The following is a 20,135-nucleotide window of genomic DNA, read 5'->3' as shown; positions in this document are numbered from 1 at the left end:
ACTTTTTATCTCTACTCGTTACATTTTCAAGCATTTACTTTTACTTCATTACGTTTATAATAGTCTCGTTACTTGCATTTCATTGCGCCAATCTTTATATTATTTATATTACTTTGTCCACCTAATAAACTGCCACTCAGGGCCAGTGTTGCCAGATTGGGCGGTTTCCCGCCCAGTTGTGGGGTTTAAAGTGCATTTTGGCGGGTTTTGGACATATTTTGGGCTGGAAAACGTCAGCGGTATCTGGCAACACTGCTCAGGGCGCTCCAAGCACACAGCAATCAGAGCTCTGACTTCGACACCGTTAGTAAATTGCGGGCTCTCGTTCGTTTGTCAGGAGTGGAATCCCCCCCCACGAACCATGCGGCATTCTCTTTTCTGAGTCAGGTTAAGTTTACAAACGCAGTTATGGTATCTTGGTGGGTGTTAGTGAGTAAAGTGACAGGTCTTAGCTTAGTAAACGTTATATTAGCTTGTAGTGTGTCGGCATTCCAGCGGCTGCCTTTCTCTCCTCGCCTGTGTTCAGCCTCGCATTGCTGGAACACAAACATTCTGATGACCTATCTCGGTGAGCCAGTAACTAGTAGGGATGAGAAAGTGCTTTTCTTGCATTTTAACTGGAACCTGCTGCCTCTACTGCACGTCCCATATGAAAAAGAAAAAAACTGTAATTTTACAGTAGTGTTAGTGTAGCATTCATTCATTCATAGCATTCAAATACTGTATTATTACTGCCGTTTAGACAGTGAATGCAATGCAACTTTGGACACAAACTGATTGCCAGCATACTGCAAAAATATTGCGTTATACAATATTTTGGACATTACAATGTTTTTTTTTTTAATATATACATTTTCAATAAAAATTTATTGATAACTTACTTCTGAGGTATGAAGTTTTACACCATTACAACACTTACAGACAACAAGTCATTATTACTTGTGCTCCATGAAACACATTTTAATGGATCAGGAGAATGGACTGTATGTGGACTTCTAGGCTGCGCCTTTGTCCTTAATAGAATTTTTTCCTCTTTCATTACTTTTACTTTTGTACTTTAAAGTAGTTTAGAAATCAGTATACTTTTTACTTTTACTTGAGTAAAAAGCTTCAGTTGATACTTTTACTTCATGAAAAGTATTTCTAAACCATAGTATCTATACTTCTATTTGAGTAATAAATGGTAATACTTTTGACACCTCTGCATGCATATATATATATATATATATATATATATATATATATATATATATATATATATGTATTAGTGCTCTCAAGCGATTAAAATATTTAATCGCGATTAATGTCGCGACTGTCATAGTTAACTCGCGATTAATCGCAATTTAATTGCACGTTTTTGTCACATGAAAAACCATGTAATTCTCTTATCAGCATAAAAACGTGAATGGGCTTGCTCACCGTTCGAACTACAGGGTACTCGGGGGATCCGAGATCCCCTGAAACAGACATGAGATCCCTTGAAAACATGATTTGGGAAATGTTGGGGGGTCTCTAAAATATTGTCAAAATGATGTTTATTGACATAGCAATCGTGTGTAACGGGAAGCATTTGCATATCCGAAGTGAGCGCGCGATGGAGAGCCGCGCTCTGAGACAAGCGCAAGCACCCCCCCCCCAAGGGAAAAAAAGGGACCCCTCCGAAAATATCGGCATAGTTCGAACACTGGTTGTACCAATGTTTTTTTTTTTTTTTATTGCAGAGCATAACACGTCTTGTCACAGCCACTGCAAAGTGGGGCTGGAGCCGCCGATGGGAAAACAAAACCTAAGCCGAGCACCGTGGCTCTTCGGGGGGGGCAGAGGACTCTGGCTGTGTGGGGCGTGGCATTACAGTCTAGCTGCTATCGTTTTTCTAAGCAAAGTCTCTGTTTCAAGTTCCTGGCAGTTTCAAAAGCTTATGAAAAACCTATATCATGTCACAGAGCGTTAATCTCGCGATAAAAAAATTATCGCCGTTAAAATTGAGTCAAGTTAACGCGTTAATAACGCGACATTTTTGACAGCACTAAAATATATATGTGTGTGTGTGTGTGTGTGTGTGTGTGTGTGTGTATGAGAGCGAGAGAGAACGTCACGATATTAATAATTATATATTCTTCTTTGTTAAATAACACCTTTTTTAAAGGTCTCGAGAGTATACTACTTTTTATACAATCGCACTACATTTTTAAAACCACCATTTAAACACATCTGGATGTATTCTGCGTGTGTGGTTTTAACTGTTAGAAGTTTGTGCTCTGCTGCCTTGAGATGTTTATTTGAGGGGGGAAAAAAAAAAAAAAAACAGTAGTGTGTTTAACTGTAAAGGCACATGAGGCTGTTTTCACCGACCAGCTGCTTAAAGGAAGTGTTAAAACCGCAGCCTCCAGCTGCAGCTGTTTAAGTTGTGTCTCTTATCCACACATGCGACTTTACAATTAAAGGCTCTTCTTTAAAGGGGTACCAAATATAATATATACAGTTGCTGATGTGACAAAGTAACGTATTCTTAAGTATTCTATCAAATTTATATACTAGAAAACAACAAAATATCTTGGTAATTGTAAATATAATAGTCGGTACGCTAAACGGCACAAGAGTCGCCATTTTTAAAAGACCGTGACGTCAGCCCTACCTGCTGCACTAGGAGAGAAGCGTGTAATCATGGCGTCGGGCGCATCAAGTGAAAGCGACAGCTCTGTCGAATCATACGAAGAGATCCCGCAAGACACACTGCAAGCAGGCTATGGCTTAGAAGGGTACCAGTTTGAACCTAGGAGAGGTACTCTCGACTCCGGTGATGACGAAAGAAGAGAAGAAAGCTCGAACTCGCTTGGTGTTTTTCAGCGGAAACGAGTGAAAAGACACGTCTGGAGGATCGTTATGCTTTCCATCGGTCCTGTTATTACACCCGAAAGCAACACACTGTGGCATTGTGTAGCCGATCACTTACAATTCATCCTACTTTCCGATTCACACGTGCTATTCCCAACCTCAATGAGCCAACACAACTGGGCACGTACATACGTCATGAGTGTTACGCAGAGAAAATGAACGTGCATTCTGATTGGATAAAATTAATATCATGGCGGGCTGTTCAAACTGCGGAAATAGTTTGCTTGAGCTACTTTCAAAACTTTCCAACCTTAGAACAAAAAAAACTTTTGTAAGTCTTGAATAAGGTTCGTTAATGTGTGTTTTATTGTTATATTTACTCTATGGCCCAATCCCAATTCTAATTTCTACCCCTACCCCTCCCCCTTCCCCTCCCCCTTCCCCTTGGCCCTTCCCCTTGAAACTGAGCTACAAGGGATAGGGCTTGAAATTCAACCCTTAAGTATTGGGATAGCCCTTCAACGATCGCATACGTCATCGCGTACCTCCGTCAGCGTTTACGTTAGCAAAACGCAACCAAATGCGTCATTGGCTGCGACCAGCCGCTACAGTCAGAGACAGAACCAGAAATCTCTGCTGGCAAGGTGTGATTTGTTAACTAACACCACTGAATGGGATATCTTTGGCGCTTCGTGCACCACATCCGACAGAATGAGGTGTCAGAACACTCATGTAAACAATAAAAGTGAGAATAACAGAACAAAACGTACGCAGTCAAGCCAATACTCACTCCCAAAGCTTTTTAGCAGCAGCTTGGATTTCAGAAATCGCTGCTCATTCTCAGCTCGAAAGCGAATCAAGCGGCGTGTTTCCTCTGGATAACAACTTAAAACACGTAAATAATGGAGAAAATACATTTATGACAATCTTTCGCCGCGGGAACCGCCATCTTTCTGAAATCCGCATGAAATCTCGCTGAAATCCGCATGGCATTGTGGGAAATCACTCAAACCCCTTCGTTCGGAGTCAGCTCCAGGAAAATCTCCGTTTGGAGGGGTACAGAAGCCCTACCCCTTCCCCTACCCCTCCGCGTTAACTGGGATTGGGATACCCCTACCCCTTCACGTGAACGCGCAAAATGGAGGGGAAGGGCCAAGGGGTTGGTCCAAGGGGTGAAATGGGATTCGGCCTATATATTGCCCTCTGTTCCCCTTTAAAGTTATAACATTAAACCCAATGAGCTGAAGGCAATGATTACATTCGGATCAGATGTACCTGGAGGCTAAGACAGCCTACATGATATGTAGGTGAAGCAGGCTGCATGTTCACGTTCTCGGAGCCTCTGGACAGCTATGATAAATGGCACACGCTGATAATGAGGCGATAACTCTGAACAGCACAGAGGACCTGGACTATCAAGAGGACAGGCTATCTGAATGCATTACTACAAGTTAGAAAAAGATGACTGGGTAGAGTCTCCGCTAGAGCAGACAGGTTTTTAAGGAACAAGATTATTATGTATTCCTATAATATGAGATGCTGATGTCTGAACTTGCATACAAGGTCATGGCTACGTATAAAACGATTTTGCCCAATCGGATTTGTCTTTCGTGCAGCACGGTGTGACTTACGGGCAGCTTCTTGCCGTTGAGAATGACTTTAACACCCTTGCATGAACCGGCTACGTCGTAGGCCCTGCGCGTCAGCAGAGCCACGATATCCTTGTCCAGTTTATCCATCTTGAATTTGGCGAGATCAGGCTGGAACGTGACACAGGTGAAGTCGTCGCCGTCGAAATACTTGATTTTTGCGTCGCTGGTTTTTGTCATGTTGTTCTGCCATGTCTTTAAGGCACACAGAGCAAAACAGACTTTAAACAACTTCAGTTACTCATGCAGTTTCTCACAGTGACCTGCAAAGTGAATTTAATGTCCCTAAATCACCCCCCCCTTGGACAAAACAACAATCATTATGTTGATTGATCATATGTTTTCGAACCATAGCTGATCCGAAAGGCCACAAATCAATAAAATCAGCCGATTTTCACAGAATCTGACGAGACTGAACCGGAAGATCCCGAAAAAGTGCATGACGTCACATGTGTAACAATCAAGGTATCGATTTCGTTCCCGTGCGCAGCACTGGTTAGACCAGTCTCGATATGGAATCACGATTTGGAGAGAATTCCGATAGTGATTGAGATTCTTATATGTTGGGCCATTATTAAAAAATGTTCTGTTTCCGGTCCACCGGCCGGGTGAGTGCCGTTTGTGCGGTTGAAATTTTTTTTTTAACGCCGGTTTTTCGACATTTTTTTTCGGGTTCGTAAGTCTAAAATCGACCTTGACATTTCCGCATTCCCAGGGCTTTCCACTAAGGCTCATACTAGCCAGCCATGACAAATAAGTAGCCAGCTGGGGGGGAGTAAACACAAAATAAACTCCTGTGCACGCAGTTCCCAGGGTTAAATGCATTTTCCACAGACCATTTATTTATTCACTTTACTCAAATACAAAGTAAAATGGCAGTAAATCTTCTTTCTTTTCTTGCGTATTGCATCATGAGGCGTTCCTGGCTTGTAAATCTCTTATTTTCGGTGCATGACACATTCACGCAGCTGAGCATGCTATGAATTAACAACGACAACGGTCTGCAGTGGCGGCTACACAATTACACACTCAGCCAACATTTCTCCATTTGTGTATGAAAATACACTCCAACCACTCCGTTTGGCTTCATTTACAACCAACGGTGTCTTTTGATGCCGGCATGTAATTGAACGAGAGAAGACTGGTTTACCGGAGACAAAATAAGCGTGATCTCTGCTTCTGTTCCCTCCGCGGCCCCGACACACTACTGCCTCCGCCGAGTGCGCGCACACTCTGAACTGAATCAGCTCTGCGCATGCGCCGTGTGGCACAAAAAAATGGCAGCCACCATGAAGGAAGGAGATCCGGAATTTTCAAACATTTGCTTAAGTGTGAAATCGCAAAATGGTATTCTAGCGAACAACAAAATAGTAAAGATTCAGAAAAACAAATCATTCACTGATCATTTTAATAGTGTAATTTCATCCGAACTAGGCCTAACGCTCGATTTAGAACTACAGAAAGTCCGTGTCGGACATTTTAAGCACCTTTGTAAAAGTTTTGCAAATGTTGCAGTCAGCATTTAAAATGCTAACTTAAAGTTTTTGTACAAGTTTCAGTTGATTAAACCGTCATATTTTATTAAATGTGTCTGCTTTTGTAATAAAAAAGTACTGAAAGAAAAAGCAATCACAGCATTGCAATTTCTTATCCATCCATATATATATTAAAAAAATAAAAAAATCCCTCCCTCCCGACTGAAATTTTTTTTGCTCACCCGGTGGACAGGAAACGGATTTTTTTTTAAGGATGGCCTTGGATGAAGGGGCGGATGATTATCAAGGATATTCCGGAGTAAATGGTTCTTTTCGAGCCCCCAAGACGAGAAACAGATGCCAATTCACGACAGTCCCGCTCAACGCCGATAGCGCACCACCAGCCAGAGAGAATCGGAAACACAGATTGGTTTGTGGATTTTTATTCTAAACCGGCCGCTGCAAAATATACGGAAAATATTTACATGTACCTCAATAAATGCAGAAACGTACACTTATTCAGTGTAATTACTGAAAGAAAATATATGACGTGGGCGATAATAGAGGAATCGACGAACTGTCCAAACATCAGATCAAATGTCATTTATTAAATAAACGGGTTTCTTTTTTGCTCCAGTAATTCTCATGTGGTCGTTCTGGTGGTGATGAACGCTAGACGAATCAGATTTATTATTAGTCAGCGATACAAAATCTGCCTGCTTCGTTTGCACAAACCCCACCCACTGTCGCTTTAGATTAGAGTCATTTCTCAGAAATTTGTGAACTGAATGTCCTGCTGTACAGGGATTTAAACATCCAAACACAACTCGGCGCTTTCCCATCGTTATTTTCATAAGATTCCAACAACAATATCCAATTTCAGCGAGTGAACAAGCACGGAGTCAGATGAACCGAAATGACCCAGATACCCGGGGTTCTACGCGTGACGTCATGCGAGATTAGCCCTGAGGCAAGGCTGCCTTTTTCCAGGATCCGGACGCCGTGATTGATCGATAATTGTGTGCTTGATAATAAAATAACAAATGATTAATATTATTTCCCCCCCTGCTTTATTAATTCATTTTTACCATTACGAATGACATATATTCATTTTAAAGCATTACAAATAAGGCATTACATACACTTTAATATAAAAGCACTAGACCAAATATATCTAAAGAAATACAACCAGGAGAAAATCAATAGTGTCTACAGTTACATGAAATGCTTGTTATACAGCAAGCCAGACTCTACTGTCCTCATGGGACTCCAAACATCTGGATGGACGAGATAAGTGAAGCATGCTGCTCATCTCATGGACTACAGTGGTGCTTGAAAGTTTGTGAACCCTTTAGAATTTTCTATATTTCTGCATAAATATGACCAAAAACATCATCAGATTTTCACCCATGTCCTAAAAGTAGATAAAGAGAACCCAGTTAAACAAATGAGACAAAAATATTATACTCTGTCATTTATTTATCGAGGAAAATGATCCAATATTACATATCTGTGAGTGGCAAAAGTATGTGAACCTCTAGGATTAGCAGTTAATTTGAAGGTGAAATTAGAGTCAGGTGTTTTCAATCAATGGGATGACAATCAGGTGTGAGTGGGCACCCTGTTTTATTTAAAGAACAGGGATCTATCAAAGTCTGATCTTCACAACACATGTTTGTGGAAGTGTATCATGGCACGAACAAAGGAGATTTCTGAGGACATCAGAAAAAGCGTTGGTGATGCTCATCAGGCTGGAAAAGGTTACAAAACCATCTCTAAAGAGTTTGGACTCCACCAATCTACAGTCAGACAGATTGTGTACAAATGGAGGAAATTCAAGACCATTGTTACCCTCCCCAGGAGTGGTCGACCAACAAAGATCACTCCAAGAGCAAGGCGTGTAATAGTCGGTGAGGTCACAAAGGACCCCAGGGGAACTTCTAAGCAACTGAAGGCCTCTCTCACATTGGCTAATGTTAATGTTCATGAGTCCACCATCAGGAGAACACTGAACAACAATGGTGTGCATGGCAGGGTTGCAAGGAGAAAGCCACTGCTCTCCAAAAAGAACATTGCTGCTCATCTGCAGTTTGCTAAAGATCACATGGACAAGCCAGAAGGCTATTGGAAAAATGTTTTGTGGATGGATGAGACCAAAATAGAACTTTTTGGTTTAAATGAGAAGCGTTATGTTTGGAGAAAGGAAAACACTGCATTCCAGCATAAGAACCTTATCCCATCTGTGAAACATGGTGGTGGTAGTATCATGGTTTGGGCCTGTTTTGCTGCATCTGGGCCAGGACGGCTTGCCATCATTGATGGAACAATGAATTCTGAATTATACCAGCGAATTCTAAAGGAAAATGTCAGGACATCTGTCCATGAACTGAATCTCAAGAGAAGGTGGGTCATGCAGCAAGACAACGACCCTAAGCACATCCCAGAGTTGAAGCTGTTCTGTATGGAGGAACGGGCTAAAATTCCTCCAAGCCGGTGTGCAGGACTGATCAACAGTTACCGCAAACGTTTAGTTGCAGTTATTGCTGCACAAGGGGGTCACACCAGATACTGAAACCAAAGGTTCACATACTTTTGCCACTCACAGATATGTAATATTGGATCATTTTCCTCAATAAATAAATGACCAAGTATAATATTTTTGTCTCATTTGTTTAACTGGGTTCTCTTTATCTACTTTTAGGACTTGGGTGAAAATCTGATGTTGTTTTAGGTCATATTTATGCAGAAATATAGAAAATTCTAAAGGGTTCACAAATTTTCAAGCACCACTGTATATCCACACATACTGTACAGTCTGACACATTGTGACTTTAAAGGAGAAATGAAGTCATTTTTAAACTTGCTTTATTTCTTAATTAACGTGTTATTCCATTACGTGTTATTCCGTTTTCGGTTTTAGTAACCTTATATCGTGACTCGTATTGGCATATATTATATTACACTTATCGGCCTATTCGGTTTTTAGCCGTGTTGAATATAGTTCGTTTGGTCCACGGCAGGCGTCGCTTATCCGCGCGATCTTCACGAGACTTGTGCGAGACTTCAAACGTGAAGTGTCATCCAGGTGTCAGTGCCGCCATTTTGTAAACTGTTTACACAGCGGCCAGATCGCCATATCATTCCAATTTAGATTAATTTCGAGATTTGCCAGCTTCATCAGTGATGGAGATTATTCCATACGACTTCGAACCAACGTGGAGTAGAGAAGAGTTGGAAAGACGACAGGATAAGGACGAGTCCGTCGTGCTGGTATTTACGCCATTACTGTCGCACAATTAAAACACGCCAGATCAGGCGGCGGGTCGGTTTTCAAAATAATAAAACACGTATGTATTTTTGTGATAAATACATTATTTTATTTTTTCGCGGTCCGGTTTCCATCAAATCCTGCGCTCTGATTGGCTGGTGAGCGGGTCCGTATCCTACGGTACGGACCCCGGTTACGGACCTCTAGCGACTCGCTCGTTCACAACAACAAACATAGTAGCAATTTTTGTCAACATTTATTTTCGCATTTCTCAGGAGAATAGCATTAATTTTACAGCATGGATAGCGATAACGACAGTGTTCACAGCGAAAGCGAGTTTTACTGCCCTGAGGAAGAAGAAATAAAAGAAAACATTTCAGGAGAAAGCTAAAAACCTGTAACTGTTGCTAACGCCGAGCAAAAACATGGCTGAATCCTGAATGACTCCTATTTGTATAAATAGGGGACTACATAGGCGGCAAAATGTAGTTTTTTTCCTGCCATGGAAATGCACTTGTATACCGAGGAGGAAGCCATTTGCATTACAGCCGTGAATGAGGATTCAAAATGGCGGCTCGGCTCGGTTTTCCCTTTCGGGCGCTCTCGTTTTCTGTTAGAATTTGGTAAAGAAAAAAATAAATATATTTACCAGCTTAAGGTCGGTCTGTATGGTGAAATACCGTGAGCTCGGCCTCGAATACTGACCTCGGCCCAGAGGGCCTCGCTCAGTACTTTCAAGACCTCGGTCACGGTATTTCACGACACGGACTTCCCAGCTAGTAAATAACATATATATATACTGAGCGCATTTCCCACAGAATCCTCACTAAGGTTTCGGACAGCACTACAAAATGGCGTCCACACTATATAGTGAGTAGGGAGCGATTTCGGACACAGGGAAAGCTTGATTACATCAGCATTTGAAAGAGGGCGTGCGCGTCTTTTGACAACGTCGGCAGATGTTGGTTGCTTTGATTTCCGCTGTACGATGTCTCGCACAGGTCTCAACGAATCTCGTTTATGGCCATTGCTTTGACATACGGACTGATATATTACAGAGCTTATTTCAAACACTCATAACTTGCTATAGCAGCGACAAAATAGCGATCAAAAATGCGTTCCGATATTTAATAAAATGAGAAAAAGAATTCTGATGAAAAAAAATTTGCCTTCAGTTCTCCTTTAATAGCACGTCTTCAAAATCAATTCCAGAAGGTGTCAGATCTGGTATGGAACCTGTGGGTGAAAAGCTGAACATGGTTCCACCACATATGCATCTGTGCTTAACAAGTTCAAACCTACAGAAATGTCCCACAGTGCTCCTTTAACAAGTACTCACCTCAGCACACAAAATTCATATACAACTCATTCCATCACACCATTTTCGCTGCTATCGTCCTGAAATTTACAGTCAACCATGTTTATTTCAGTGGAATAGTGGGTGTTGGTACCTGTTTGAAGCTGTGTTTGTATTCTTTACAGGCAGTTTCCACTGTGAACTTGGTACTGAATATGTTACAGAGCTTAGCACCGTAGCCATTCCTTCCACCTGCGCAACACAGATAAGACATTTGAGTTTAAGGAGAGGGAAAATCTGGACTGCAACAGGACATGTATAAGGCACTGAATTCTCCACGAGGCATTGATTCATTTCCTACAACAGCAGCTCTGACAGTAGTTGTGGTGCCAAGCGAATCACAGGTTTATATTCAGGCGCTCCTTCTAATAACGCACAGATTTAAAGAGGTTACTTAAAGGAGATACACAGAACCATGGCCTCACTTTGTGTTTATAGACGCCTTGAGACCTCAAGAATGGCACAGGAATAGTTTTAAGCGTTAACAATAAATCTAATACGGTCATTTTTACGATTCAAAAGGTTAAGATCGATGAAATTGAGGATACTTGTAGTTCAGAACTGGATTCCAAATCTACTGCTGGTGGGAACGGACATCCATTTGCATGCTTTCGTCTAAACCGGGGAACAGGAGCGCTGCGCCCTCTTAAGCTGGGCATACACTGTGCGATTTTTGGCCCGATTTTGACACGATTTTCACTCGTGCGACTATTTTGGAGATCGGGCCGAGCTTTGGCTCAATCGTGCGTCTCGGATCGTGTAGTATACATGGGGTAACGACAAGCGATTAACACCTCACAACCTCCTCCCGATCGATCGGATGAAAATCAAACCTGTTTGAAATCCTGAGCATCGCATCCGAGCATCGGATCGTATAGTGTGAGAACAGGAATCGTAAGCTGCGTGCTGTTTACCCCTGCGATTCAATCGTACAGTGTGAGCAGCAGCTGAATACCGCGATTGAAAAAAAAAAATTTGCACAGTGTATGCCCAGCTTTACCGAAATGCCGATTGAACCCCAAGTCACACTTAGGCCATGCACAACATGCAATCTTTCTCAAAACGTTCTTTTCTCCGTGAAAACATCCCAGCAACACCACGTGACAAGGTGTCTGATCATCAAATACGTTATAATTACTCCAAAAATATTCCAATCATAGTCGATACACCGTCAGACGGTGCAAAAACGATCCGAATTGGCGTTTTCCACACCGAGGCGCCATGCTGTTTAGTTGTTTGCTTGTCGCAGCTGCTCTCATGAGATTTGACATACAAGGTCAGCTGACTTGTAGAGCGAGATTTCTCGAGACTGAATGACCTTTCACCCACTGGCGAGGGAGCTTTTGACAGAAGAAGTTTGCGAGTTATTTTTGTTGACACTTGGGCATTTAAAGATGTCATCCCGCGGCACGAAACGGAATCCGTGACGAACGAAGACCAGATGTCTTGCTCTGATGAATGCACCGAGTGTTCAGTGGAAAAGCAATATGAGAAAAAGGCCGAGTTCCAGGAAAAGTTCAAGTATGTTTTTTTTTTTTTAACAGCGCGCTTAAATTTTTTGCATGGTTTCAAACTTTGTGTGATTTGGGTTGGATTCCAACTTTACAGTGTTTACTTTTTTAGTTTCCTTTTAAAGAAAATAATTTTGCTCTGGAATTATTTTTCATTTTGAACAACTAACTTTACCTTATTCTAGTATAAGAAAACAACAGACTTCTCTGGTGAATATTTAATACTTTGTAAGTTTGATTCATTTGAATTTGAATTATAAATTTCAATTTGAATCATGAGGAGGGGCGGCACGGTGGTGTAGTGGTTAGCGCTGTCGCCTCACAGCAAGAAGGTCCGGGTTCGAGCCCCGTGGCCGGCGAGGGCCTTTCTGTGCGGAGTTTGCATGTTCTTCCCGTGTCCGCGTGGGTTTCCTCCGGGTGCTCCGGTTTCCCCCACAGTCCAAAGACATGCAGGTTAGGTTAACTGGTGGCTCTAAATTGACCGTAGGTGTGAATGTGAGTGTGAATGGTTGTCTGTGTCTATGTGTCAGCCCTGTGATGACCTGGTGACTTGTCCAGGGTGTACCCCGCCTTTCGCCCGTAGTCAGCTGGGATAGGCTCCAGCTTGCCTGCGACCCTGTAGAACAGGATAAAGCGGCTACAGATAATGAGATGAGATGAATCATGAGGAATTAGAATTATCTGTAATTTGAACTAAGTGTGTGTGACAAAGTTTTTTCTTTTTCAACGTTGACAATTTGTTACAGTTTCCCTCTCAGATAGCCTCAGAATGTCCCATTGTAGCCTCAATTTTTCAAAGGCTTCGCACGGCGGCAGGGGCGGCTTCGCTCCCTCATACTAAATTTTTCTAGAAAAAAACCCTGTATTTGTCTCTCCTTGTTAAGTGCTTTTTTTTTTTAGACTAGTCAGTCAGTAGTCATGGTGAAAAGATAACAGCTGCAACAGCTGCTATACGTAGTCTGTTCTCTGAACAGCCTTCCCTGCTTTAATCATGCTACTTCTAGTTTTCAACCGCGAGTTGGCCTGGTGGTTAACGTGTCTGCTTCTCGATCGGGAGATTGCGAGTTCTATTCACGGTCGGGTCGTACCAAAGACCATCGTTAAAAAAAATAAATAAATAAAGGTATCTACCTGCAAGGCACGCTGCAATACAGATGCGAGTGGGCAGTCAAACTCTCATGGTTACCAGAGGACCCACTGTAACCCTAGCTATGTAATAGGCGAGAGGCCGAGGGCTACAGAAACAGGGATCGGCGCCACACGGCGTGGGAAAGGACTTTGCTACTTCTAGTTTTCAGGTTTGACCTGGAACATATGTATATGTACTCTACGCTTTAGTGATGTGGCATTATATTTATTATTAATAAATATAAAACAGGGCTCGACATTAAGGACTGCCCGATTGCCCGGGGCAAGTGAAACATGCATTCAGACGAGTGGGATATGTCCCCGACATGCCTGAGCAGGCAAGTTGAAATGAGCATATATTACAAACTAGCACCATAAAAATGAGGCTTTTTGATCTTTTATTTCAGTTCCTAAAAGCGTCCCTCACTACGTATCCGCCATTGTGTCTTGGCTATTTTCTTAGTCTCGGTTTCATTTACTGCTTTGCAAGTTATTTTATATCCCCCCGCTGGTGTAGTATGGTACGCGTACTGTTTACAGATCCCTTGTGCATGACGTCACGCATCACGTGATAATTACAGCTGGGGTCAGACAGGCACCGTCTGTCATGCAAGCAAGGCTTCATCTGTCTTCAATATGGTTAATTTTTGCGCTGGTTTTGCTTCTTCAAACAGAGAATCAGATAAAAAGGCATTACCGTCTCCCCGCTATCAAGAAAAATGCTAACAAATAGAAGCAAGGAGAGGAGCTCAGCCTGAAAACTCCACAGAAATTCACGATTGTATTTAAAATGTATTTTACAAAAACAAAGTCGGAGGTGAGGATGGAAGAGTTTGCTTAAGAATCTCGGTTTGCTTTGTTTTTCTGCTCGCGTTCGAGTTAGTGCCTTCATGAAAGTGTTTGATTTTCTTCAAGGTGAAGCCGCTTCCTTATTCGACACAGAAAACCCAGATTGGTTTCAAACAACTCGGGCGTAAAAAACTCTACAAGGAGCGACATGCGCGATAAATCCTGAAAGAACAGAACAGATTAAGAGCAGAGAGAGCCGGAGCTTTGTTTCTGTTTTCAGAGGAACACAGTCCTGTGCAAAATATTTATATCATTTTTTTTTGTTATATCATCCACCTTACGATTATTTAAAAAAATTAAATAAATAAATCCCTGTGCTGCGTCATGACAGACCGGCTGCGCTAATTCAGTTACAGGTTGCCAGGTCTGTATAAAAAACCCACAACCTACACACTGAACAGTTTTAAACGCAAACTTTCTCCTGTCTGTCATGACACAGCACGGGTTTTATTTTTTTTTAACTTAGAGGTGGATGATAACAAAAAAAAAAGACATATTCTCAAAACACAGTATTGTTCAAAAGTCTTGGCACCCTATAGAAATCTAACAAATTTCGTTAGATTTCTATTTTACGATTTCTACATTATCGAGTACTGAACCTACAGTCTGAGAGAGTTCTACACAAACACACTGAACTTTACAACAGCTGCATGCGTGTGAAATGGAAATAAATCGACTAAGGCAGAAAAAACTATTTTGGATAAAATTGTTATTGTCTGTTACAAGTAAAAAGTAACCAATAACCAAACTGCAACTCAGTGTGTGAGATCCATTTTATGTTGCAATTCACAAATATTCTATGGTTTTCCTTAAAAAAAAAAAAGTAGTGCTCACAAAATAGGGGGCGAGTGATAATATTTGGGGGGAAAGTGGAAATTTCCCCCCACTTCCCCCCCAGGGCAAGTGGGTTTAAAAGTTAATGTCGAGCCCTGTAAATAATTAAGCCTTTTTCCTCACTGCAGGTTAGTTTAATGCTAATAAATTATTTATTTCAACGACACAGGTTTCGTTAGTAATTCATGTTTTACTGGCTGACATTCCAACTGCACGTGGAGGCTATTAATTACACTAGCATGTTATTATTTTGGATTATGTTATGCTATACAGTCAGTTTCCTGCACAAACCAATAACACACACCCATAAAACAGCAATAAGAATGGTCATCATCAGCAGTGAAAATGGGACTGACAGTAGAATGCCCCAGAGAGCACCTAAAAATTGAAAAGTGCACTCGTATTCTCCTCCGATGCACCGGGCCACGGTATCACGTGCATTTCTTAATGAATCTCCTTTCTTAATGAATCAGCTCATGCACAACTCGATTTCATGGAATAATTAACAGTTATTAATTATTTTTTTCGCGGTCCAAATCCTGCGCTCTGATTGGCTGGCGAGAGGGTCTGTATCCTACGATACGGACTAGGGATGGCGAAAACTAAAAAAAATCTTGACCGACCACCGAGCCTCATTAGCCGGTTAAAGTCGGTTAACCTATGAGTTTAAACAGGGATGCAAATGGCGTGCCTTTTTCACGGCTCGTGCAGATCCGATTTTTTTTTTGGGGGGGCGCGTTGGAGTGTCTGAATAATTTCATCAGAGTAAATTCTGTATTAAAATTACTCCATAAGCAAATGCCGTTACAGTCCATGAAAAAGCCGTGGAAAAGTCGGCATCTGCGCCTTTAGTTTGTGTGGAGAGAGATGATCTGCAATAACATGCATTGTTGGCTACAGACCGAAACATACTTTCAGAATGCACTGGCCAAGGCAGGACTAAACTCCATGTGCCTTCTAATAATAATAAAAAAAACAACAGAATAGTAATTTGTAAGCTAAAAAGCCTGTGTCTACACTTTTTTTCTTTCGCCGAGTGGCAGCTGTGTTCAACTGGGGTGGGAGGGCGGGACATGACTGAATGGGTGTTTCTGATTTGTCAGCTGTCGTCCTTACACCGCATGGCATATGCCCCAAGCGTTTACAAACACAGAATTCCAGGTTCTCCGCTCTAAAATCGGCAGCTTCAAAATGATTTTTTTTTTTTCACCGACAACCAAAAAAAAATTAACCAGTTGACGTTGATTCGGTCAACCACCGGTCAAACGGTCATCGGTTAACATCCCTAATACAGACCCCGGTTACGGACCTACGGCGATTCGCTCATTCACAACAACAAACATAGTAGCATTTTTTGTCAACATTTATCTTTTTTTTAAATAAGATTTATTTATAAGATTATCAAAAATCTTATAAATTTTTGCCAGCGTTTCTCAGGAGAATAGCATTAATTTTACAGCATGGATAGCGATAACGACAGTGTTCACAGCGAAAGCGAGTTTTACTACCCTGAGGAAGAAGAAATAAAAGAAAACATTTCAGGAGAAAGCTAAAAACCTCTAACTGTTGCTAACGCCGAGCAAAAACATGGCTGAATCCTGAATGACTCAATTTTGTATAAATAGGGGACTACATAGGCGGCAACATGTCGTTTTTTCCTGCCATGGAAGTGCACTTGTATACCGAGGAGGAAGCCATTTGCATTACAGCCGTGAATGAGGATTCAAAATGGCGGCTCGGCTCGGTTTTCCCTTTCGGGCGCTCTCGTTTTCTGTTAGAATTTGGTCAAGAAAAAAATAAATATATTATTTACCAGCTTAAGGTCGGTCTGTATCGTGAAATACCGTGACCTCGGCCTTGAATACTGACCTCCGCCCAGAGGGCCTCGCTCACACACAAACAGTACAATCTTAAAAAAAAAAAAAGCTGTTGATGAACCTTTCAAATAATCTTGGATTTAATTAAACAGGCTAAAACTGCTGAACATTGTGGTCCTGAATTCAATATTATTTTAGCCGTACACTGTATGCCACCTCAGCGCACAATGCTTTGCCTTTCATATATTATTTAGTAGCTGGATATTTTTAACATAGCACTTTCTCTTTAGCTCTTGTAGTTACCTGTGACTTTTTTCTCGTCGTCATCGTAGTTGCTGGAGGTCAGGAGGTGTCCAAAGATCAGCGCGGGGACGTACATCTTCTCCTCTTTGTGCTCCACGACAGGGATTCCTTTCCCATTGTTCCATATGGCGATTGTGTTAGACTCCCTAAGAGATTAAAATCACACACAATAGACAAGAAGAGCTGAAGAGGCAGAATACCATCTTTTGTCTCAAAAGAGAGCAGGCAGGACTCTTTATTTAAACCACAGATAAAAACCTGAGAATGATCGTGAAGGTGGTGTGCGGGTGAGGATAATATGCTGATCTGTGTGTGTGTGAGAGAAGGATGCAGTCTGCTGACGCGTGCTAAAGGTGAAGTGAATGTGAAATGAATAATCGGCATGCCATCAGTCTCTTACCCGTCTCCCTCCGGTACATTCGTCCTTCAACTCACCTTCTCTCGTACATCTCAGATTTTTTAAAAATCTGCTCAATTAAACATCTCTAATATCGAACATTTTCATGAACACGCGTCTCGTCTAGTGAATTTTTTTTTTAGCGCCGTCCTTCCCTGTTCCTCTTCAACTTCTTTTATTACCTGCTTCATTTAGACCAAAAAAACTTCACATACGGACGGAAAGAGGCATAAAACCAGTCCCCCATTCAGACTGGGGGTATAATAAATGTACACGCTCCCAGATGAACAGTTAAGGATAAAGTTATGTATGGACCCTTTTCACGTGACGTCACGACAAACGCGGCCGCCATTTTGGACATGTACTACCAGTAGTTTACCACAGCCAACATTGAGGAACGGCAGCAAAGAAAGTGTTTATTTTCAGCAAGACTTCCATCATGCCACTATATTGTTGTGTACCTGGATGTAGTAACCATCAACAAACAAGGCAAGGGTTATCATTTTATCGGATCCCGGTAGATGCTGACCGACGGAGAAGATGGATAGCGGCATACCAACGCTTGTGTAGTGACCACTTTGTTGGAGGTAAGACGAATAAAATTAGCCAGAAAAGGCATTACATTGCTGTTAACATTCCATTCTAGTTTACTGTAATTATGATCTGGCAGCTACTTACACCGGATCCAGTGTAAATAGCTGCCGGAGCCAACGTCCGAGCTAGCGAGCTAGCGCTGGCTCCGGCCGGCCGGAGCCAGCGCTAGCTCGCTAGCTCGGACGTTGGCTCCGGCAGCTATTTACACTGGATCCGGTGTAAGTAGCTGCCAGATCATAATTACAGTAAACTAGTAAATACAGTTTTCTGCATCTCGCTCCTTTTTCTTTTATGTTTGTCGCATTCAAACCGATTCGAGCCGAAGTCCACTACATGTCCAAAATGGCGGTCGCTGTTACGAAGGTCACGTGACTGAAAAGGGTCTATATCAGCCAGAGGTGGACAAAGTACCCGTCTTCATTACTTAAGTCAAAGTACAGATCCCGCTGGTCAAATGTTACTCCGATACAAGTGAAAGTTGCCCAGTCAAATTTTTACTTAAGTTAAAGTGCTGAAGTACTCGCTTTTAAAAATACTCAAGTATTAAAAGCAGGGCTTTGAACCAGTTCAAGGAACGAAAACGAAAACCGGGAACTTTTTCTATTTCACATGGAACAGAAACGAAACCAGAAACTTTATTATTTTTTATGTTCCGGAACAGAAACGCTTATTAAAAATAATGGTAACCGGTTAATACCGGTTTTTATTTCGTTCCTCAAAGTTTCCGTAGCCTACAAATAAAAAAGCCATTCTTCTCCTGCGCAAGTTTCTATGACCCGCTGGGGTTCACTTCCTGTGTGACGTTCGCTGACTGAATGGAGAGAGCGGGAGGGTGGACTACTATCACGTCTCCATGTGATAATAAGTGAGTAAGTGCATTACTGAGTGTCTGAGCAAAGAAGAGCCTGAACGATGCAACCTCCCTATTGGCTGTTTGTAAAAATGTATCAGTTGTTGCCCTTCCCATGGGAATCATCACGGGCTTGAGAGACGAGACCTGACGAGTTAGTTCGTTGGTAGCAGAACAAAATCTCTGGACACAAATCGGGTTTTCAGAAAAGGAAAGAAAATAAACGGAGGGTCGAAAATACAAAAAAGGAGGCAGAAAATGCAAAACGAGTTTTAAGGTAGGACAAATGGTTACTTTTCTGAGGCAGCCCGCTGTGGCTGCCTGCAGGCTTATTTATTATAGCCCATTTAGTTAAAATAGTTGATATAAAATGTTTATAGTTATAGTTATGTGATGGTTGTCCTGATTTAGACTGGTGTTTTTTTTTTGGGGGGGGGGGTTGCGCGATGTTGCACCCGGGTCCAGATTAGGGCAGAACCGGCCCTGGCTACATTTCAGGTGTAGTTTGTTTTATGTATGTATGTACTTGCATAGATGTGTACTTGGTCTTCCAATATGGCGCCTAACAAAATCTCGCGGCGCAGTGACGTCATGCGGTAGCCCTCTATAGGGCCTGACTAGCCTTTGGTAACACACTAAACGAATTATCTTTCATTTTTGGCACTTTTTCTGTTTGTGTGGATGGGAAGACATACTGAGAATCCAAATCGCCGACATTTGAAATAATAATTGTTTTGAATTATTTCTTGTCTTATTTAATGAAGGTTGTAATAGAATTAGCCTACATTTGGCTTAAGCTGGATGAGACAGAGACATAATTTTATAGCCATTTGTTAAACAGCTGACAGGGAACGTAATTAACCGTTCCGGGAACGAAATTTTTTTGTTCTAACCGGTTCGGGAACGGCTATTTAATGGTGGAACCCAAAACCGGAAACGTTAAAATTCCGTTTCTGTTCGGAACGAACCAATAGGAAAAAATTCTGGTTCAAAGCCCTGGTTAAAATACATTTTCTGTCAACGCATCGTTGTATTCTTGCCACAACGCTTACAAAACCTAACGCCGTTACCAAAGACAGAAATGTGAATTCACAAAGTGAACGCATGCTGTGCATCATGGTGGTTTAACGTTAAGCTAGCTCGTCAGTGAAACTCCACCTGACATGCTAGCAAACTCTTTTCAAACTCGAAATCATATTGGGTAGCTAACGCTACTAGAAAAGAAAGATTTCTACATTCTGTTTATTTGGCAAGATTATGCTAAAACA

General features: G+C 41.8%; 1 protein-coding gene across 2 annotated transcripts in view; it reads right to left on the bottom strand.

Moving 5' to 3' along the window:
* top2b (DNA topoisomerase II beta) overlaps positions 1 to 20,135 on the bottom strand; it is a 132,315-nt gene that overhangs the window by 84,155 nt on the left and 28,025 nt on the right. For both annotated transcript variants that reach the window (XM_060904758.1, XM_060904759.1), the window contains exons 5-7: positions 17,027 to 17,172; positions 10,679 to 10,776; positions 4,467 to 4,679 (exon numbers count right to left, since the gene is read on the bottom strand). In XM_060904758.1, the coding sequence (XP_060760741.1) occupies positions 4,467 to 4,679; positions 10,679 to 10,776; positions 17,027 to 17,172 (457 nt within the window). The remainder of the gene's footprint in view (positions 1 to 4,466; positions 4,680 to 10,678; positions 10,777 to 17,026; positions 17,173 to 20,135) is intronic.

Source organism: Neoarius graeffei, chromosome 22, assembly GCF_027579695.1.
Source record: "Neoarius graeffei isolate fNeoGra1 chromosome 22, fNeoGra1.pri, whole genome shotgun sequence".
Taxonomy (NCBI): Eukaryota; Metazoa; Chordata; class Actinopteri; order Siluriformes; family Ariidae; genus Neoarius; species Neoarius graeffei.
The sequence above is the reverse complement of the archived record's forward strand: the minus strand, read 5'-3'. Positions and strand labels throughout refer to the sequence as shown.